Source organism: Eutrema salsugineum, unplaced genomic scaffold, assembly GCF_000478725.1.
Source record: "Eutrema salsugineum unplaced genomic scaffold, Eutsalg1_0 scaffold_10, whole genome shotgun sequence".
Classification (NCBI taxonomy): Eukaryota; Viridiplantae; Streptophyta; class Magnoliopsida; order Brassicales; family Brassicaceae; genus Eutrema; species Eutrema salsugineum.
Window position 1 is genome coordinate 3,357,558 of NW_006256908.1, and position 18,072 is coordinate 3,375,629.

Sequence of the window (18,072 nt, forward strand, 5' to 3'; positions counted from 1 at the left end):
TTTGTGAATAAGGTGGATAGAATTTTAATCTAATGGTTGATAATGAATGAGATTCAATGAATGGTATAGATTAATTCTCAAGATTTTCTTATCTTATATGGTGGACAAAGTGGATATGTTGGATATAAAGGATATGATTTTAATCTCACGGTTGTTGATAAATGAAATCTAATGAATGGTGTAGATTAATTTGTCAAGATTTTCTTATCTTCTTAAATAATAAAAAAAAATTATCTATAAAAACACACACATAGATGTTAGAAATACATCACAATATCACAACTTAATTCACTTTAAAAAATTAGTAGAAATGAATTATAATTTTGGAGATCCAACATCTTTCAATAATTCGCCTTCCTTTTCAAGCTCATTCGTGCATTATAATGCATAACATGATAATTGAAGATGAACGTGACATCAAAGCACCAATTAGAGATGTAAGGCCAACTCCAGAGACAACAGTTGAAATGGCAATAAATGATAATACCGATTTCAACAGAGCTTGTTTATCACTACGAAATGCATTGATTGATCATATTTGGGAATATTATGAAAATAGTTTTATTGAATAATTTGATGTAATGTAATAATTTATTATTTAGTTTGTGTATTTTATTATTATGTTTATATAATTTTATCTTATAATATAATATTTATTTTATTATAAAGCTAATTATATTATTTTAGTTAATGATATTTTTAATATATGTGTTTTGTTATTTATAAAGTTATATATTAATAATGATTAAAATTAAATACTATACTGTAATATTTTAAAAATTGTGGTAATAGATTTGAGGTTTTGCTTGGAACAAACACCATCAAATCTTATATTTATTTATATTTGAGGTTTGCCCTTACAGTTTCCAAGCCAAACTGATTAATTACACCCAAACTTAAAAGATTCTCCACAAAAGATACAACAAGACTCCACTCAAGAACTGAAGAAGACGAAGAAATCGTAGAAGAGAAAAATCCACTACAATCTTCAAGACCCATGTCTCTAATCACTCATTTCTTCTTCTTCTTCTTCGTCTTCTCAATCGTCTCTTTATTCAAAATTTCAAATTCCACACCCTTAAAACCACACCCACTTCCAATTTTACCCCTCCCTTCATCACAACAGCTCCAATGGCAGCTCGGATCCATGGCCATGTTCCTCCATTTCGGACCCAACACTTTCACCGACTCAGAATGGGGCTCCGGAAAAGCCGACCCGTCCGTTTTCAACCCGACCCATCTCAACGCGACCCAATGGGTCCAAATCGCTAAAGACTCAGGCTTCTCTCGCGTCATCCTCACAGCAAAGCACCACGACGGTTTCTGCCTCTGGCCCAGCGAATACACCGATTACTCCGTCAAATCGAGTCCCTGGAGAGCCGGAACCGGCGACGTCGTGGCCGAACTAGCTTCCGCGGCGGCGGCCGCCGGTATCGGACTCGGTCTCTACCTTTCTCCGTGGGATCGGCACGAGGGATCTTACGGGGAGACATTGGGGTATAACGAGTATTATCTGAGTCAAATGACCGAGTTACTTACCAAGTAAGCTCCTTTTCTCATGGGTTTTTGATTCTGATTCCGATTCCAGTTCCCAAATTGTGAAAGATGGGATCTTTCGTTATGGGTTTTCGATTCCGATTCCATTTCCATTTCCCAAATTTTTCAACATTGGATCTTTCGTTTTAGGTATGGAGAGATCAAAGAAGTTTGGTTAGATGGAGCAAAAGGAAAAGGAGAAAAATACATGGAATATTTCTTCGATACTTGGTTTAGTTTGATCCACCAGCTTCAGCCCGGCGCCGTCATCTTCTCCGACGCCGGTCCAGATGTCCGGTATATCGGTAACGAAAATGGAGTCGCCGGTTCAACTTGCTGGTCTCTCTTTAACCGAACCAATGCCAAAATCGGAGGCACTGACCCTCTGTTAGTAACACACTCTCTCAAAATGTTCAAAACCTTTTATAGATCTCAAGATGCTGAATTTGTTTGATCTTGCAGGTATTCTCTTGAAGGTGATGGCTTTGGGCAAGATTGGGTACCTGCGGAATGCGATATATCGATCAGACCGGGTTGGTTTTGGCACGCGTTGGAGTCACCCAAACCGGCGGTTCAGCTCCTGGATATATACTATAACACGGTGGGAAGAAACTGTCTCTTCTTGCTCAATGTACCTCCTAACTCTTCAGGACTGATATCTGAACAAGACATCAAGGTACTTGAGGAGTTCCGTGAGATTAAAACATCGGTTTTCTCGAACAATCTCGCTCGCAAAGCCGCGGTTAACTCCAGCAGCGTCCGTGGCGGCCAGAGCTCAAAGTTTGGTCCTAAGAACGTTTTGGAAGAAGGGTTAGATAAGTATTGGGCTCCAGAGGAGAAGCAGAAGGAATGGGAGTTGTATTTTGAGTTTCAAGACTCGGTTAGTTTCAATGTGTTGGAAGTTCAAGAACCGATCCAAATGGGTCAGAGAGTTGCGTCTTTTCATCTCGAGACGAGGAACATTGGAAGTGGAAAGTGGACGAGAGTCGTGAATGGCACGACGGTTGGGTTGAAGAGGCTTTTACGGTTTCCGAGAGTCGAGTCTCGGTCTCTGAAGCTCGTAGTGGACAAAGCCAGGACCGATCCGCTTATATCGTACGTTGGAATCTACATGGATAAGTTTTCGGTTTCGAGTAGAAACTCATCAAAGATAACAATCACAAGGACACTTCAGGAGGAGCAACAACTCATCTCTGAGAGACTCACCACATAAAGTGTTGGGTTTTCTTGTATTGTGCGTTGCACATCAATCAATCAAAGTTATGTATTTGACACTATCCTTGTGAATTCTAAAGCAAATAAAATGATTAGTTTTGATTCAGCTATCAATTTAAGACCATTAGTTTCTTGTATTTATCATTTGCCTTCTCCTCCGTAAACGAATCATCACAAATTTGAATCAGTCAAATTTGAGAATAGCTTCTTGAATTAGCTTCGTCTCCTTTCTCTCTTTCTTCTTCTTCTTCTGATCTTCCTCATTTCTACTTCTTCTTCTTCCACTTTCTCCATTTTCCAGTTTTAAAGGCTCTTAACTTTTTTTGACAAAAAAGGCTCTTAACTTTCTCTCTTTTTCATTTCTTTGTCATAAGTTTGGGGATTTGGGTCATATCTTTTGTGAATAGGCTCGATTATATTTCAGATATATTTAATGGAAAGGAGGAAACTTTGAAAATTCGACAAAAAGCCCTAAAAGAAAATGGAAGCCGCCGATCAAACGGTTCTTTGCCAGTTGCTTGCCGTCGACCTCACAGATTATTGCTACAGAGTATGTTCTCGCTGCGAGAGAGTTCTTCCCGTAGATAACAACAATGGTGTTACATCGTCAGTTTGCAAATTCTGCAAATCCAAAGTACCCAAACTTCTTTATCGGATTCTCGTACAAACCCCGAACCCTTGATCTTCTTCTTCTTTCTGAATTTTCGTTTTCTGTTGGAATTATAGATAGTTATCAGTTTTGTCACTTTTAGGGATTTGCCCCAATGTGTAGTGTCCTAAGGAGTCTATCAATTGTCAAAGAACTAAGTTTTTGGTGTATCTATTAATCAAAAATTGAAACTTCAAAGAATCAAAGTCTTTTTTCCTCCACATTTCATAATCTGTGTCTGTTAATGTCTATAGTAACTGATAAATCAATTAACACTCTGATCTGCTTTGAATCTGTGAGCTTGTGGAATTGAGAAACTGAAACATCAAAGTTTGTGTTTTTTTGTTTTGTTCATACACTGTTCTGAATATGTGTCTGTTAATCTGGCAGATGTCTATAGCAACAGATACATCAGTTAAAACTGTGATATGTTTTGACAGAGCTGCGACTGTTCTCTTCGGTTGCTCAGCCGATGAGTTCTTCCACTTCACTAAGCTCAATCCTACAACCGGTAAAAGAAAAATCATCAATCAACTTTTAGTAAAACCTTTAAGAGTTTTTTTGAGATGATTTCACTTTGAATGTTTGTTGGTGTGTACACGATTTGCAGCATCAATGGTTAATCAGGTGTTTGATGGAGAAATGCTTAGGATGACATTGACTCGGCCACACAACTTAAACGCGCAACACATGAGAGTGGCTTCAGTTGTTCCTCTAAGATCAGGATTTCAACCAGCAATAGTTACACTGAGACGGCTTTGCACAAGTAATGCTTCTTTGGGGAATTGTTCCACCAAGAAATGAGAGTTTCTAATGTTGGATTAGCTACACATATAAATGCTATAATCGCAAGTTGTTTGTATCTTTCTATTTGTTGTTTGTTTAACACTTGATTGTCTCGGTGAATACTCTAATTCGTTGTTAAGTTGTCCCTCTGCTCTAAAGTTTACATTGAAAATTAAATATATCAAGAAACAGTTTTTTTTTTTTCTTAAAACAACATGGAGTATCATATCCGATCTTAACTCAGTTGACAGAGGACTGTAATAGGTCATTAGTTGGAATCCGGTAAATTAGACTTTTTTGTTTAATAGACACATTTTTTTAAAAAAAAAAAGCATAAAGGATATACATTGTTTTGGATTTAAGGTTTAGTTTTAGATTTTTTATTTTTAATAAAAAACATATACGTTGTTTCAATAGTGTTTATTTCATGTTTGTCCAAGTTTTCTTCTAGTCTTTGTAAACAACGATTGTGAATTGGAATTTCAATGAAATCTTTAGCAGAAAAAAGAAATGGTTAGAGTGAACGATTTGGGTTCAGCGTTTTGTTTAAGAATTACAAACTTAAAATGTAGAGTTTAAAATTGTGACTATTTTGTTAGTCTCTAGAATTATATAATCTTTTTCTTTATTAATTTGGGTGTGAAATGTAAAAAAAAATATAAAGATTTTTAAAAAATTTCAATAATATACACCTGTCAAAAATATAGTGAACTGCATTACATGAAAGCGTTTGACCTTCTAGTAGACCTACTCAACTTCTTTGATAAAGCCTCCAAAACTTGCCACGTGGCATCTCCCTCCCTCGGAGGAACATTAAACATAAGGGCTCGCCTAATAGATGGATCCTCCAGGTTTTTCTGTATAATAGATAAATTAGTAGCCGCCACGTGTTCCAAAATCTCCCCCAACTTTCCAACATCTTTCTCCGCCACCGTGAGAGATATTTCCGGCCACCGCATGGCAGAAGGGAACGGCAAACGGATCCCGTCGGCAATTATAACGGGCACACAGCCAAGAGCAACCGATTCAACAAGTCTCGGGCTCCATGGGGCCCACCCGAGAGGACACAAACAGAAAACAGAACGAGCGATTTCTGACTGGTAACCGGCAAATCTTTGTCGCTGGAGATAAAACCGCCGGTCACCACCATAACTCCTCCATATTTTCGTCCTTATTCGCCTGAAAACAAAAGGTAATAAGACGAAGTTAATTAACTAATTTTTAGGTACAGAGTCATTATGAGCTATGCCCCAACCATATTAATTAACTAATAGCTTTCTGTATTTGTATAGTACTATTGCTATGTCATTATCTAGATACTAATGTGTATTACGCGTCCAATCCAAAATATTTGACTTTTTAGCCAAAGATGAAAAAAAAAAAATTACTTCTTGAACCTAGGATAAACGAAAAAAATCGAGTTATTATCCGAGTCACCCTTATAAGTTTTCAAAATTACTATAAACAAATTCTTGAACCTAGGATAAACGAAAAAAATCGAGTTATTATCCGAGTCACCCTTATAAGTTTTCAAAATTACTATAAACAAATTCTTGAAATCATCCAAAATTTTTAAAAATAAGACGCCGCCATATTAGTGATAATTAATTAGCCAAATTATTTGTACTCTGTCCACTACTTACGTTATCCGACCCGTTTTTTAAAAGCTGCATTTCGGGTAATTAGTTACCTTAAATACCGTTTTTCTTTTTTTTTTACAATTACCCAAAATTTTACTCGAAATGAACATGTCAAATATGGATGAATTTGACCCAAAATGAAGAGAGAGAGAAACAAAAAAGAATGTTTACTTGCTATAAAAACGGCCACTGATGTTTTTGGGATGAATCTCCATCTTGCCTCGGAAAAAAACCCAAATGTCTCGTTCCTTAGCTACCGGAATATTCTTTTGAGTCTTGTGCAAACTTTCCGGCGAGATGTACGGTGGTATCACAATGTTCTCTACCTCTTGGCATGGATGCTTAAAAGTAACACCAAAAGTTTGCAAAACTATAGAATTTCTCAAAATCTTTGGTACCCCATCAGCAATTGCTCTATCCTCCTTCAAAACACAAATAACAAAAAAATCAAAAACAAAATTCATTTACAATTTAAACAAATATCTAAAATTGGCAACAAAAAAAAAACCAAAGAAATAAAAAAATATTATTTTTATTACTAACCATGGTGTGGAAGCAAGAGCCAAAGTCGTGTGTGGCGATGAAGACGTGGTCAGAGCCACTAGTTCGATTCCAAAACGGGTATTGAGTCGAGACGAGCCCGATCGCTTCTTTGATGAGCGATCTCGCGTGACCTATCGCTGGAAAGCCATTGATGGTGCTGAAATTGCATGAGACATAGACCGGGACGAAGAAGAAATCAGCTTCGTACGGATCTTCCGTCCTTACGTCCCCGTCAAGGCTGAGCAACGCCTTGTGAAGAGCCACTTCCGCGGCGAAGAGGTGGTTGCTACATCTGTCGTTGGCTAACCAATCTGTGTTGAACTTGGAAGGCAAGTCATAGACGTAGATTTTCAAATTGTTGAATACATCTGAAAAAAATATATTAAAACAACGGTTATAAAAAATGAAACTTTTAGTCCCTTTGGAAACATCCAATAAAATTGAAACGATATAGACAATATTAGTTTGGCCACTGCACAAAGATGACACACAAACGGAAATTTTTATTTCTAGAAAAGAACATTAAGCCCTTTAAAACCATGACCTAAAATGATCATGTACGTATGTATACCAGTTCTGATGTTGGGACGTTGAGGGGCAAACCCAAGGGTGTTATCATGGATTTTTGATTCAAACACGGCACGAGAAGCGAGAAGCTTTGGTTTAGGGTTAGTTAGAAGAGGGTTTGATCGGGAAGAAGAAGATAAAGGATGGTCTTCTTGGTCATGATCGACAAAGAAGGAAGCAAGAAAATAGAGAGTGAGTGAAAAGCAGAGGATCCATTTGTAGTAGTTTTTTAAGCAGAGACTTTTCTCTGCTCTTCTCTGTTTCTGTGTTATCATCGTTCTTGATTTGCCGGGATAAATCTTACGGCCTCTTCTTGTTTGATTCGAATCATCTGATTGTTGGAATTAGTTAATAGGATTTTTAAGTTGGTAAAGAGGGGTTTTCGGATTTGGGTTTGAGAGATAAAGTAGAGATTAAGGAATGGTGAAAGGTGGAGCAATAGAAGTTGGAGAAAGTTTGATGAAGACTATACTATCCAATTAATCTTTTTTTTTTGTTCCGACTCTTGAGAGATATAAAACATTCAAATTTTTTTAATGATTTCTTGGTTTCTCATTTTTTTATTCTTTTTCTTTTTGTTTTCAATTTTTTCTTTGTAAGCGAAATGGATCTTTTATTAATAAATTCCTATACCAAAAATGTTACAGACTTACAAGGTTATCGAATTAATAGGAAATTATTAGAGTTATGGATATAATATTTACAACTACAAGTCGTACTTCAGATCAAAAACTGTAAATAGAGAATGGGCAGAAAATGACTAGCAACATTGAAAAGACTTCCCTAAGCTTTCGAATTCATTAGCAGTAGATTGATTTAAGTACTGCAATTTTTTGGTTGGTATTGTATACATTAAATACTAAAAATTATCCTTCATCAGATTATGTTATGATAGTATTTGCGTACACGGCAAGGGATAATGGACCCAATTCTAATAGATAACCAACGGGAACCAGGTAGCCACCAAACTATATATATTTCATTAAACTAAATTTAGTGAAACCACTTTCACAGATAAGATATTATATTTCATGTAGAAAATTGTTTACTTTTAGCATTCAACATATTTACATATTTAATCCTAGTTAAAGCAAACACATTTTCCATCTTTCTCAAAACAAAAACACATTTTTCATTCCACGTTTATATGTTGGTGTTCGAAGACCACCTTCTTTAAATTCAATGATTATTGAATTTATAAGATCTAAGATATATTTAGCGCTTTGCTCTAGAATACATAATATTAAATTGGGTTATAAACTTATGATTTTTTGTAAAAGAAATGAAATATCACTTATATATATATATATATATATATATAAAAATCATTCAACCAACGAACATATTAAGAAATTATTAGCTTGTATGAAAATTGTTATGCGAATGTTTTAGATTCGCAATACTTATTAAGTTGTTAGTCAAAACATGTAACTGTTAAAAATGTTTGCTAGCTAATTTGAATAAAACGTATATAATACAGAATAGTTTACAGAAAATAAAGAAACATAAATATATATATATATACATATGTATGTAATAATTTTATAAGATTCTTATTATTATCGGAATACATCCTTACGACCTATCTGAAGATATGATATAAGGGATTTGAAAGAAAAAATTGTATACACTTAGAAAATGTGACATGACTATTTTGATATGTGTGTGTGCTTGTATAATCAAATTAGGTACACTCACGTACGTACTAACGTAAAAATCAGCATACACTTGGTAGTCTTGGAACATCGGTGATCGGTGTAATTAATGGGATATCCGATATCAAATCATATCTCATAAGTTTAGCAATCAACGTATTCTGTTCTCTTAACATTAGCAGAATATATTATTGTCATTGTAATAGTTTAGGCAAGTCTGATTCTCTTGTGGTAGTATATATTCGTGTACTTGTCTTTGTGAATAATATAGTGAAAAGCATTTCCAATACACGACTCTGTAATTCTTCATGGTATCAGAGCCTGAACAATTTTGATTTCCTATTTCTTTGATAATCTTCTTTTGAAACACAAACACGATGATCATGATTTCACACGTGACTTCAAAACCGACGAACACGAACACAATAGCAACGACGATGGATGACTCAATGAATCTGAACCTGAATGCGACCCTGATTGATGGAACGAATCTGACTCCGAAAACTGTGAATCCAATATCAACGATGACAGAGGTGAGAAGAATAAATTCTTCTGATGATCTGACAACAACAGATCATTGCGGCGCACGGATATAAGATCGAAAATAAAAACAATTGGAGGAAGAAGATTTGGAGTTTATGCGAATACTGTTCATGTGCCCAGCATCATGAATCATGAACATGTTAATTATGTCATCACTAACAAAGATAGAGACGGTGTGAGCGGCTTAAGCGACACAATGGTGTACGATCCTCAACCTATTGAACGCTAAGAAGCCTACCGTCAACACCGAAATACACTCTTGTAAGCGCTCTATTCCTTCATGGATTATGGATACAGGTGCTACACATCATCTCACTGGGAGATATGACATTATATCTGATGTCAGAGATATTGCTCCTGTCTTAATCATTTTGGCTGATGGGCGCGAACGAATCTCGGTTAAAGAGGGCTCGGTTATATTGGGATCAAATCTGATATTGAAATCTGTCTTTTTTGTTGAAGAAATGAAGTCTGATCTGATATCTCTAGGACAGTTAATGGATGAAAATCACTGTGTGGTACAATTGGCTGATCGTTTTCTGGTTGTTCAAGACCGAGCTTCGAGGACGGTAATTGGAGTGGGTAAGCGAGAAGTGGGTGGAACCTTCGATTTTCATAGCACAGAAATGGTGAATTCTGTTGCTACGCAAAATGCGAAAGCTTATGAATTGTGGCATAATCGAATGGGTCACCCGTCTCCTGGAATTGTTGGTTTGCTCCCAGATGTTCACGTTTCGTCAGAAGTCTCCAAAATGGCGTGCGATGTATGTCTCCGAGCTAAACAAACAAGATCTTCTTTTCCATCAAGTCTCAATCAAACTACAAAAGCTTTTGAGTTAATCCATTCTGATTTATGGGGTCCGTATCGGACGACTTCACATTGTGGAGCACGTTATTTTTTAACGATTGTCGACGACATCTCTCGAAGTGTATGGATTCATCTTCTGCTTGACAAAACAGAAGCACCCAAATGTTTGAAAATTTTCATCTCCATGGTTGATAGGCAGTTTCAGACGAAGGTTATGAGTTTACGAAGTGACAACGGAGCCGAATTTACGAGCTTAACTGGTTATTTTTAACAACAAGGCATTATTCATGAGACTTCATGTGTGGGTACACCCCAATAAAATGGTAGAGCCGAACGGAAGCATCGGCATATTTTAAATGTTGCTCGAGCTTTAAAATTTCAAGCGAATTTGCCAATTGAATTTTGGGGAGAGTGTATTCTCACAGCTGGTTATTTGATCAACCGAACACCAAATTCTACAATTCAAGGATTAACTCCGTTTGAAAAGTTGTATCAGAAAGCGCCTGACTATGAACATTTGCGAGTGTTTGGGAGTTTGTGTTATGCACATAATCAAGCTCAAAAAGGAGATAAATTTGCATCAAGAAGTCGAAAGTGCGTTTTTGTTGGCTACCCCTATGGTAAAAAGGGTTGGAAATTATATGATCTGGAGAAGCGGGAGTTTTTCGTTTCTCGTGATGTGATTTTCTATGAAAATCAGTTCCCGTTTGTTAAGCTTGGCTCCGATGAATCGAAAAAGAGCGTTGGGGACGAAGAAGAATTATGGGCTCCAATTTCTTCTAATTTATTAGTTGAAGAAGAAGAGTTTGGACCTGCTAAAATTTCAGTAATTAATTCAGGCCCAGTACCAAGCCCAATAGTCACAACATCACAGGTTTGGCCCGAAAATTCATCTTCTTCTCGTGAAAATAACGTGACCTCGTCGACGTCTGAAATTTCTGTGACTTCACCCTCTGCTCCATCTCCTGCTCCGCCTGTTGACTTGGAGCAGCCTTCGTCATCAGATCCGATCGAAGCCCAGCCTGAACCAGAGCTTCTAGGACGTGGACAGCGACGTCGAACTGCTTCTGTTGTTCTCCGTGATTTTGTCGTGAACTCAGCACAGAGAAAACTTTTGACCAAACCTGAGGTATCCTCTTCATATCCGATATCAAATTATGTCAATTTCAGTCGATTTTCAGCAACACATCGAGCCTTCCAAGTTGCTGTTGCCATCAATGTGGAATCGAAATCTTTCAATCTTGCCGTAAAGTTGAAACAATGGAGGGAAGCCATGAGTAAAGAAATTACTGCTTTAGAAGAGAATGAAACATGGACACTAGAAGATTTACCTCCAGGAAAGCGGGCAATTGGCAGCAAATGGGTATATAAGATCAAGTATTACTCAGACAGGACAATTGAACGACATAAAGCACGTCTAGTTGCTCTAGGTAACAAACAAGTTGAGGGAGAGGATTATGGGGAAACTTTTGCTCTGGTAGCAAAGATGGGAACAGTTCGTATGTTTCTCAGAGTTGCTGCGGGAAACGACTGGCCTGTATATCAAATGGACGTGCATAACGCATTTCTCCATGGAGATCTGGAGGAAGAGCTCTACATGAAACCACCACCTGGGTTTTATTCAAAAGATGAAACAAAAGTATGCCGACTGAGGAAATCGATATACGGGTTAAAGCAGGCACCGCGTTGTTGGTTCGAGAAACTCACTAAGGCCTTACGTGATTATGGATTCCAACAGTCTCTTGCTGACTATTCTCTTTTCACGTTTGACAGAAACAGTGTTAACATCAACTTACTCATTTACGTTGATGATATGATACTCACTGGAAATTCTGAGCAAGCGTTGAAGGTATTCAAAGATTATCTTTCTTCTTGTTTTAAGATGAAAGATTTAGGAGCATTGAAATATTTTTTGGGGATTGAAGTGTCTCAGAACAAGTCTGGATTTTATCTAAGCCAAAGAAAATACGCTTTAGATATTATTTCAGAAACTGGGTTATTGGGAGCTAAACCAGCGACATTTCCATTAGAGCAGAATCACAAATTGGCGCTCTCAACCTCTGCAATTTTGACAGACCCAGTTCCCTATAGGCGTTTGATTGGTCGATTTATCTATTTGGCTGCAACTCGACCAGATTTTACTTTCTCTGTACACATCCTTGCTCAGTTTATGCAGAAACCTAGGGATGATCATTGGCAAGCTGCTTTGCGTATTGTACGATATTTTAAAGGGTCACCAGGTCAAGGAATTCTTTTGAGTTCAGAGAAAGATTTTCAGATTTCTGGATGGTGTGATTCTGACTGGTCAAGCTGTCCACTTACTCGTCGTTCAGTCACTGGTTACTTTGTTCAGCTTGGTCAGTCACCTATTTCCTGGAAGTCGAAGAAGCAGAATACGGTTAGCAAATCGTCGACTGAGGCTGAGTACCGAGCTTTATCATATCTCCGTGATGAACTTCTTTGGATCAAGAATGTTCTCACGTCACTTGGTGTGTCGCATACGCAACCGATGCGTGTTTATTGTGACAGCAAAGCAGCAATACATATAAACACCAATCCAGTGTTTCATGAGCGTACAAAGCACATCGAAAACGACTGTCATGCTGTTCGTGATGAAATAAAGTCAGGTAATATCTCCACTCATCATGTCTCCACAACACAACAATTGGCCGACATATTTACCAAACCACTTGGCAAACAAGCTTACCAAAGTTTCAGACACAAACTGGGCATTCTTGACTTGCATGCTCCAGTTTGAGGTAGGGTAATGGGATATCCGATATCAAATCATATCCCATAAGTTTAGCAGTCAACGTATTCTGTTCTCTTAACATTAGCAGAATATATTATTGTCATTGTAATAGTTTAGGCAAGTCTGATTCTCTTGTGGTAGTATATATTCGTGTACTTGTCTTTGTGAATAATATAGTGAAAAGCATTTCCAATACACGACTCTGTAATTCTTCAGTAATATTTCTATAGAAATATTTGATGCTTATATTAGTAAAACAAATTACGATATTTGGTCGGAAATCCAAAAAAAAAAAAAACTACAGATAAGAAAACGGTAAAATGCTCCACGCCGGTATGAAATAGTGGTCTACAGTGTAAGTTACTGGGTTTTGGTTCTATTTTGGTGAAAACATACGTTATTGGTTTTTAAATATTTAATATGGATTTTGAGCATAATTTTTTTTTGAAAAACACTATATTAGAATCCCACGAATTCACTTACCTAGCCTTATTGTACATATTCTCAACCCATATAGATACAAGCATTTGGAGCTAGAAATCCTATATATGTTACATAGATAATTTAAGGTAAAGTAACATTTTATTCAATACTAATAAGGTATTAGAGCTTAGAAGAAATGCAAAAGTTTACCAACCACGCCTTTTCTACACCACTTATTTAAGTAAAAGTTAAGAAGGGATAAGATACATGTTCGGTTATCAACTTATCATAAACTATCAATTTTTGTAAACCGACATTTAAATAAGAATGTATGTGTTTATATATTCATCTTAACATTAGTGTTCAATCGCATTACATCGCATTAGATATATTACAAAACTAATTTATAAGGTATAAAGTCACTTTCAAGAGGTTGCTTCGTTAAGCTGGAATGACATAATCTATAACCCATAATATAATGTTTTAAAGGAAAAAATAAATAAAATACAAATATAAAAATTGTAGATGTTGATGAGTGGGTAGCGATTAGTCTAATACAGTAATACATAATTGAAACTGTTCTATCTATTGTGTTTTTTAATATTAAAACATTAACACGAACATAGAACTGAACATCAATGATCTGTTTCACTCGAAATCAAATTGGGTCAACAAAGAAACAAATAAATAAATCAATCAATATATACGTTCATTTAACCAAAACAAAAAAAACTTCAAAAACTCTATAGCTAGATTCTAGAAAATTACATTCCTTAAAAAAAATATTAAGTGAATACGAGAAGTCTTAAATAGATTCCCCTTCGATCTAATTGGTTAGAGAGCATGTGCAATACTGATGCATCTTGGCTGAAATATGGAGATAAATGTGGCATTGGATGGGTTCTTATGAATCATAAAGGAAGGGTGCTTTGGATGGGAGCAAAAGCTATACCAAAACATAGTACTCTTGATAGAAGCTGAAGCGGAAGCAATGCGATGGACCATCTTGTTCACGTCAAGCCTAAACAGTCGTAATATTTTCTGTGAGACCGACTCTCAGGAGCTAGTACAGGCAATCTCATGGGATAAGGTATGATCCATTCTCAGTCATATGCACCAAATTTTTCATGGTTACTGTATATATATATATATATATATCATATCATATCCTTACTTAATATAAATATGTAGTTATAGCAAAACAGTATAAGTGTAGTAAAAAACGCTTAAATTTCACAAAGTTTGTGGTATTGAATGAAACATATTGTCAAACTTTTGATAGATATTTAATTTGCTGGTTGGCTTGCGGTCAAGCTAGTGTGTAAAAGTGTAGAATATGAAGAAGTTGCATGTGGAAGAGCCTGAGTGGACTCATGGTTAAGACTAGGTTAGTTGTTATGGGCCTGAAGCCCGCAGACTTAAACAGACTAATGATATAAAATAAAACCAAATTATATGGGTCCAGCCATTCAAATTAAATACATCCCAAGATTGGCAAAATTTTATTTTTAATTTGAGTTTTGCCATTTCAAAATTTCTAACAATCTTTCTAGAACAACATTCAAGTTTGGTTCTGCAACCTGTAATGTATAAAAACAATAATCTTAGGCTTCGATTGGTTATTTGGAGGAAATGAAGTCAGAAATGATATTCATTGATTCTTTTCAATTTACACCATTTAGAAGATTTGATATGCCGCTGACCATCTCTCTCATACTATACATGGTATAATGTTGATTGGAATAAATATCTACTCAACAGATTAAATTCTTCGATTTGGTGAAGACAGCCGAGGAAAAATCTAAACATCTAAACTTAAGACCAGTCGGCAGTAGACATATCCAAGCAATGCTGCTATGAGTTCTGTACAAAAATGCTTTAGAGAAGGAGCATGCAAAGAGGAGGTGAGCTCAAATTTTTCAAGCGGAGTCAATGTTTGTTTATGAAATTAAAATGATTTTTTTTTTTTTTTGAGATTGCAAATTATCGTACAAAAAGATTAGCTAGAGAACTTTATAACATTGAGTAATGTTGGACTAGTGGTTCCCACTTGTAGAAGAGTTGTTTTGTTGGTATAGGTTAGGAATGGATTCTCTGCAAACATGAAATTATTTAATCACTCCCATTTGACCTGTCACATTTTAGAACCCTTTGAAAAACTTTTTGAGTGGGCTATTTAATTGTATCCTTTGAAAATTAGTCAGAGTGATAAAAGCTCGGATTACCTTTTCTTAATTAAAATAAAAAAAAAAAATTTAGGATAATTTTAGAGAAGCACAAAGTTGTTTTTACAACTATATACATACATGCACTCGTTTAGGAAAACGAACGTAGGAAAATGTATTGTATATAGGTGAAAAACATTTCAAAGGAATTCGTTTATTTAGGTAATTTCACATATTTGTTCCAAAAATGTTTTAAGACAATGCGGAGCAAACGTTTCTGTAATACTGTTTCGTCAGCCTCCACATGGACCACATCACACATGTAGTACAACTAGATAAGCGTTTTAAAAGAGATATTCGGTCAGCTTAAACCGATTGATTTTCAGATAATTTCAACTTATACCAATATATTAACCATTAATCTGTCTTTTAAGTCCTAAATATATGAAGATTTTTTTTTGTCGTACATTTATCTGTCTATACTAATTTAGTCTCTTAGAAATTACTGTCAAAAGATTGGGAGATTTTAGCTTTTTCAACATTTGTTCATCTTCTTATCCTTATCTTTGGTCAGTAAATATCTAACCGACAAAATTAGTAAAGACAGATAAATTGGTCAATCTTTATATTTTCCTGGGCTTTGATAAATTGTTTAATCTTCCTCAAAAACTTTCCGACAATCGGCTCTGTCTTCAATACTTCTATTACATATAATACAAACTGATCCTATGCTTTGTATTCAGCTTTATAGCCCTGAAGACTCTCTCCCTGTACTTCTAAATCATTCAGCTCTCATTCTTGATTAACCCAATACCAATCTTGGGTTTTCTCAATTTTCTCCACCAAGATAATCTCTAAAGACTCAATCTTTCCAAGATTCAAACCAACAGAGATCTAGGTTCTATAAACACACTCTTGTTTCCAAGATGGGAAACGAGATTCATCAATCAGGCGAGACCGTACGGTTCTTGATTCACCTCTTCAATGGAAGATGGTTCATGGTGTTTGCTTCGTTCCTCATCATGGCTTGTGCTGGAGCCACTTATCTCTTTGGGACTTACTCCAAAGACATCAAATCCACACTCGGTTACGACCAGACGACGTTAAACCTGTTAGGTTTCTTCAAAGATCTCGGAGCAAACGTAGGAGTCATGTCCGGTCTCATTGCCGAGGTCACACCGACTTGGTTCGTCTTAACCATTGGTTCGGCGATGAACTTCGTTGGCTACTTCATGATCTGGCTCACCGTTACAGGCAAAGTAGCGAGACCAAAGGTTTGGCAAATGTGTCTCTATATTTGTATTGGAGCCAACTCTCAGAATTTCGCAAACACAGGAGCTTTGGTTACTTGTGTCAAGAACTTCCCTGAAAGCAGAGGAGTTATGCTTGGTTTGCTCAAGGGTTATGTTGGTTTAAGTGGAGCTATCATGACGCAGCTTTACTTTGCGATTTATGGAAACGATTCAATGTCTCTGATTCTGTTGATCGCTTGGTTACCTGCTGTGGTTTCGCTTGTGTTTGTGTATTCCATAAGAGAGAAGAAGGTCGTGAGGCAGAGGAATGAGTTGAATGTGTTTTACAATTTCCTTTACCTTTCCATCTTCTTGGCTTTGTTCCTCATGGCTATGAACATTGCTGAGAAGCAAGTTCATTTCACGAAAGCCGCTTATACGGCGAGTGCTACGATATGCTGTGTTTTGCTATTTGTGCCTCTTACTGTTGCGGTTAAGCAAGAGATTGAAGTGTGGGAAATGAAGAAGTTGCCGGTTGAAGAGCCTAGCGAGGTCAAGGTCGAGAAACCAAAGAAGGCACTCGATCTTGATCTTGATCTTGATCAGGACAAAACCACCAAGTTGGATCAAGAAGAGAAAGAGAGGAAATCTTGCTTCTTGACGATATTTGCTCCCCCTTCAAGAGGGGAAGACTACACAATACTACAAGCATTGTTCAGCATTGACATGATAATCTTATTTGTAGCTACTTTCTGCGGTTTAGGATCAAGCTTGACCGCAGTAGATAACCTAGGGCAAATAGGGGAATCACTTGGCTACCCGAACCATACGGTTAGCTCTTTTGTGTCACTAGTTAGCATATGGAACTACTTCGGTCGAGTGTTCTCTGGGTTTGTCTCCGAATACTTGCTTGCCAAGTATAAACTGCCTAGACCGCTCATGATGACATTAGTCCTCTTATTGAGTTGCGCGGGCCACCTTCTCATCGCGTTCCCAATACCAGGCTCGGTATACATAGCTTCGATTCTAATGGGATTCTCTTTTGGCGCGCAGCTTCCTTTGCTGTTTGCTATCATCTCTGAACTTTTTGGACTCAAGTACTACTCTACATTGTTCAATTGCGGACAGCTAGCTAGCCCGCTCGGTTCCTACATCTTGAATGTTCGCGTCACGGGAATGCTTTACGATAGAGAGGCTTTGAAGCAGTTAGCGGCTCGAGGGCTAACCAGAAAAGATGTAAAAGACTTGACTTGCTTAGGAAGGCAGTGTTATAAATTGCCGTTTGTGATTTTGGCTACAGTGACGTTCTTTGGAGCGCTTGTATCTTTGGGTCTAGCGATAAGGACGAGAGAGTTTTACAAAGGTGATATCTACAATAAGTTTAGGGAAAGTCCTGAATCCGAATCTGTATTGGTCTCTGATTCAAGAAAGTCTTGATGAAGGAAAAAAAACAAAAGCTGTTGTATTTGTCTGTAAATCACTATCAAACAAAGGGTTATGTGTCTGTTTAATCATAGATGAATAAATTATTAGTAGAGAGCCGTTTCTTTGGTTTTAT

General features: G+C 36.7%; 4 protein-coding genes and 1 pseudogene across 4 annotated transcripts; 4 read left to right on the forward strand and 1 right to left on the reverse strand.

Moving 5' to 3' along the window:
* The first annotated feature begins 874 nt into the window (after positions 1 to 874).
* Positions 875 to 2,861, forward strand: LOC18027421 (alpha-L-fucosidase 1). The gene is made up of 3 exons (XM_024147868.1): positions 875 to 1,542; positions 1,687 to 1,923; positions 1,999 to 2,861. The coding sequence occupies exons 1-3, from the start codon at positions 998 to 1,000 to the stop codon at positions 2,747 to 2,749; spliced, it is 1,533 nt and encodes a 510-aa protein (XP_024003636.1). The 5' UTR covers positions 875 to 997; the 3' UTR covers positions 2,750 to 2,861.
* A 339-nt stretch (positions 2,862 to 3,200) lies between these two features.
* On the forward strand, positions 3,201 to 4,323 carry LOC18027422. Its single transcript, XM_006409768.2, has 3 exons — positions 3,201 to 3,412; positions 3,791 to 3,911; positions 4,011 to 4,323. The coding sequence occupies exons 1-3, from the start codon at positions 3,233 to 3,235 to the stop codon at positions 4,202 to 4,204; spliced, it is 495 nt and encodes a 164-aa protein (XP_006409831.1). The 5' UTR covers positions 3,201 to 3,232; the 3' UTR covers positions 4,205 to 4,323.
* Positions 4,324 to 4,837: 514 nt separating this feature from the next.
* Positions 4,838 to 7,397, reverse strand: LOC18027423 (probable glucuronoxylan glucuronosyltransferase IRX7). Its single transcript, XM_006409769.2, has 4 exons — positions 6,941 to 7,397; positions 6,370 to 6,737; positions 5,998 to 6,248; positions 4,838 to 5,365 (listed from the first exon to the last, which is right to left on the reverse strand). The coding sequence occupies exons 1-4, from the start codon at positions 7,209 to 7,211 to the stop codon at positions 4,903 to 4,905; spliced, it is 1,353 nt and encodes a 450-aa protein (XP_006409832.1). The 5' UTR covers positions 7,212 to 7,397; the 3' UTR covers positions 4,838 to 4,902.
* On the forward strand, positions 6,785 to 6,880 carry LOC112081660 (annotated as a pseudogene).
* Positions 7,398 to 15,978: 8,581 nt separating the features above from the next.
* LOC18027424 (protein NUCLEAR FUSION DEFECTIVE 4) lies at positions 15,979 to 18,072 on the forward strand. Its single transcript, XM_024148035.1, has one exon. It carries the CDS (start codon positions 16,209 to 16,211, stop codon positions 17,949 to 17,951), a length of 1,743 nt encoding a protein of 580 aa, XP_024003803.1. The 5' UTR covers positions 15,979 to 16,208; the 3' UTR covers positions 17,952 to 18,072.

Bases quoted from the DNA above. Each gene is read 5' to 3' on its own strand.
- LOC18027421 (XM_024147868.1), top strand. From the start codon at position 998: ATGTCTCTAATCACTCATTTCTTCTTCTTCTTCTTCGTCTTCTCAATC. The intron at 1,543-1,686 runs GTAAGCTCCTTT...CTTTCGTTTTAG, and splicing joins ATGACCGAGTTACTTACCAA to GTATGGAGAGATCAAAGAAG. The intron at 1,924-1,998 runs GTTAGTAACACA...TTGATCTTGCAG, and splicing joins ATCGGAGGCACTGACCCTCT to GTATTCTCTTGAAGGTGATG.
- LOC18027422 (XM_006409768.2), top strand. From the start codon at position 3,233: ATGGAAGCCGCCGATCAAACGGTTCTTTGCCAGTTGCTTGCCGTCGAC. The intron at 3,413-3,790 runs GTACAAACCCCG...TTAATCTGGCAG, and splicing joins AACTTCTTTATCGGATTCTC to ATGTCTATAGCAACAGATAC. The intron at 3,912-4,010 runs GTAAAAGAAAAA...CACGATTTGCAG, and splicing joins TAAGCTCAATCCTACAACCG to CATCAATGGTTAATCAGGTG.
- LOC18027423 (XM_006409769.2), bottom strand. From the start codon at position 7,211: ATGATAACACAGAAACAGAGAAGAGCAGAGAAAAGTCTCTGCTTAAAA. The intron at 6,738-6,940 runs GTATACATACGT...TATTTTTTTCAG, and splicing joins ACGTCCCAACATCAGAACTG to ATGTATTCAACAATTTGAAA. The intron at 6,249-6,369 runs GTTAGTAATAAA...TGTGTTTTGAAG, and splicing joins GCTCTTGCTTCCACACCATG to GAGGATAGAGCAATTGCTGA.
- LOC18027424 (XM_024148035.1), top strand. From the start codon at position 16,209: ATGGGAAACGAGATTCATCAATCAGGCGAGACCGTACGGTTCTTGATT.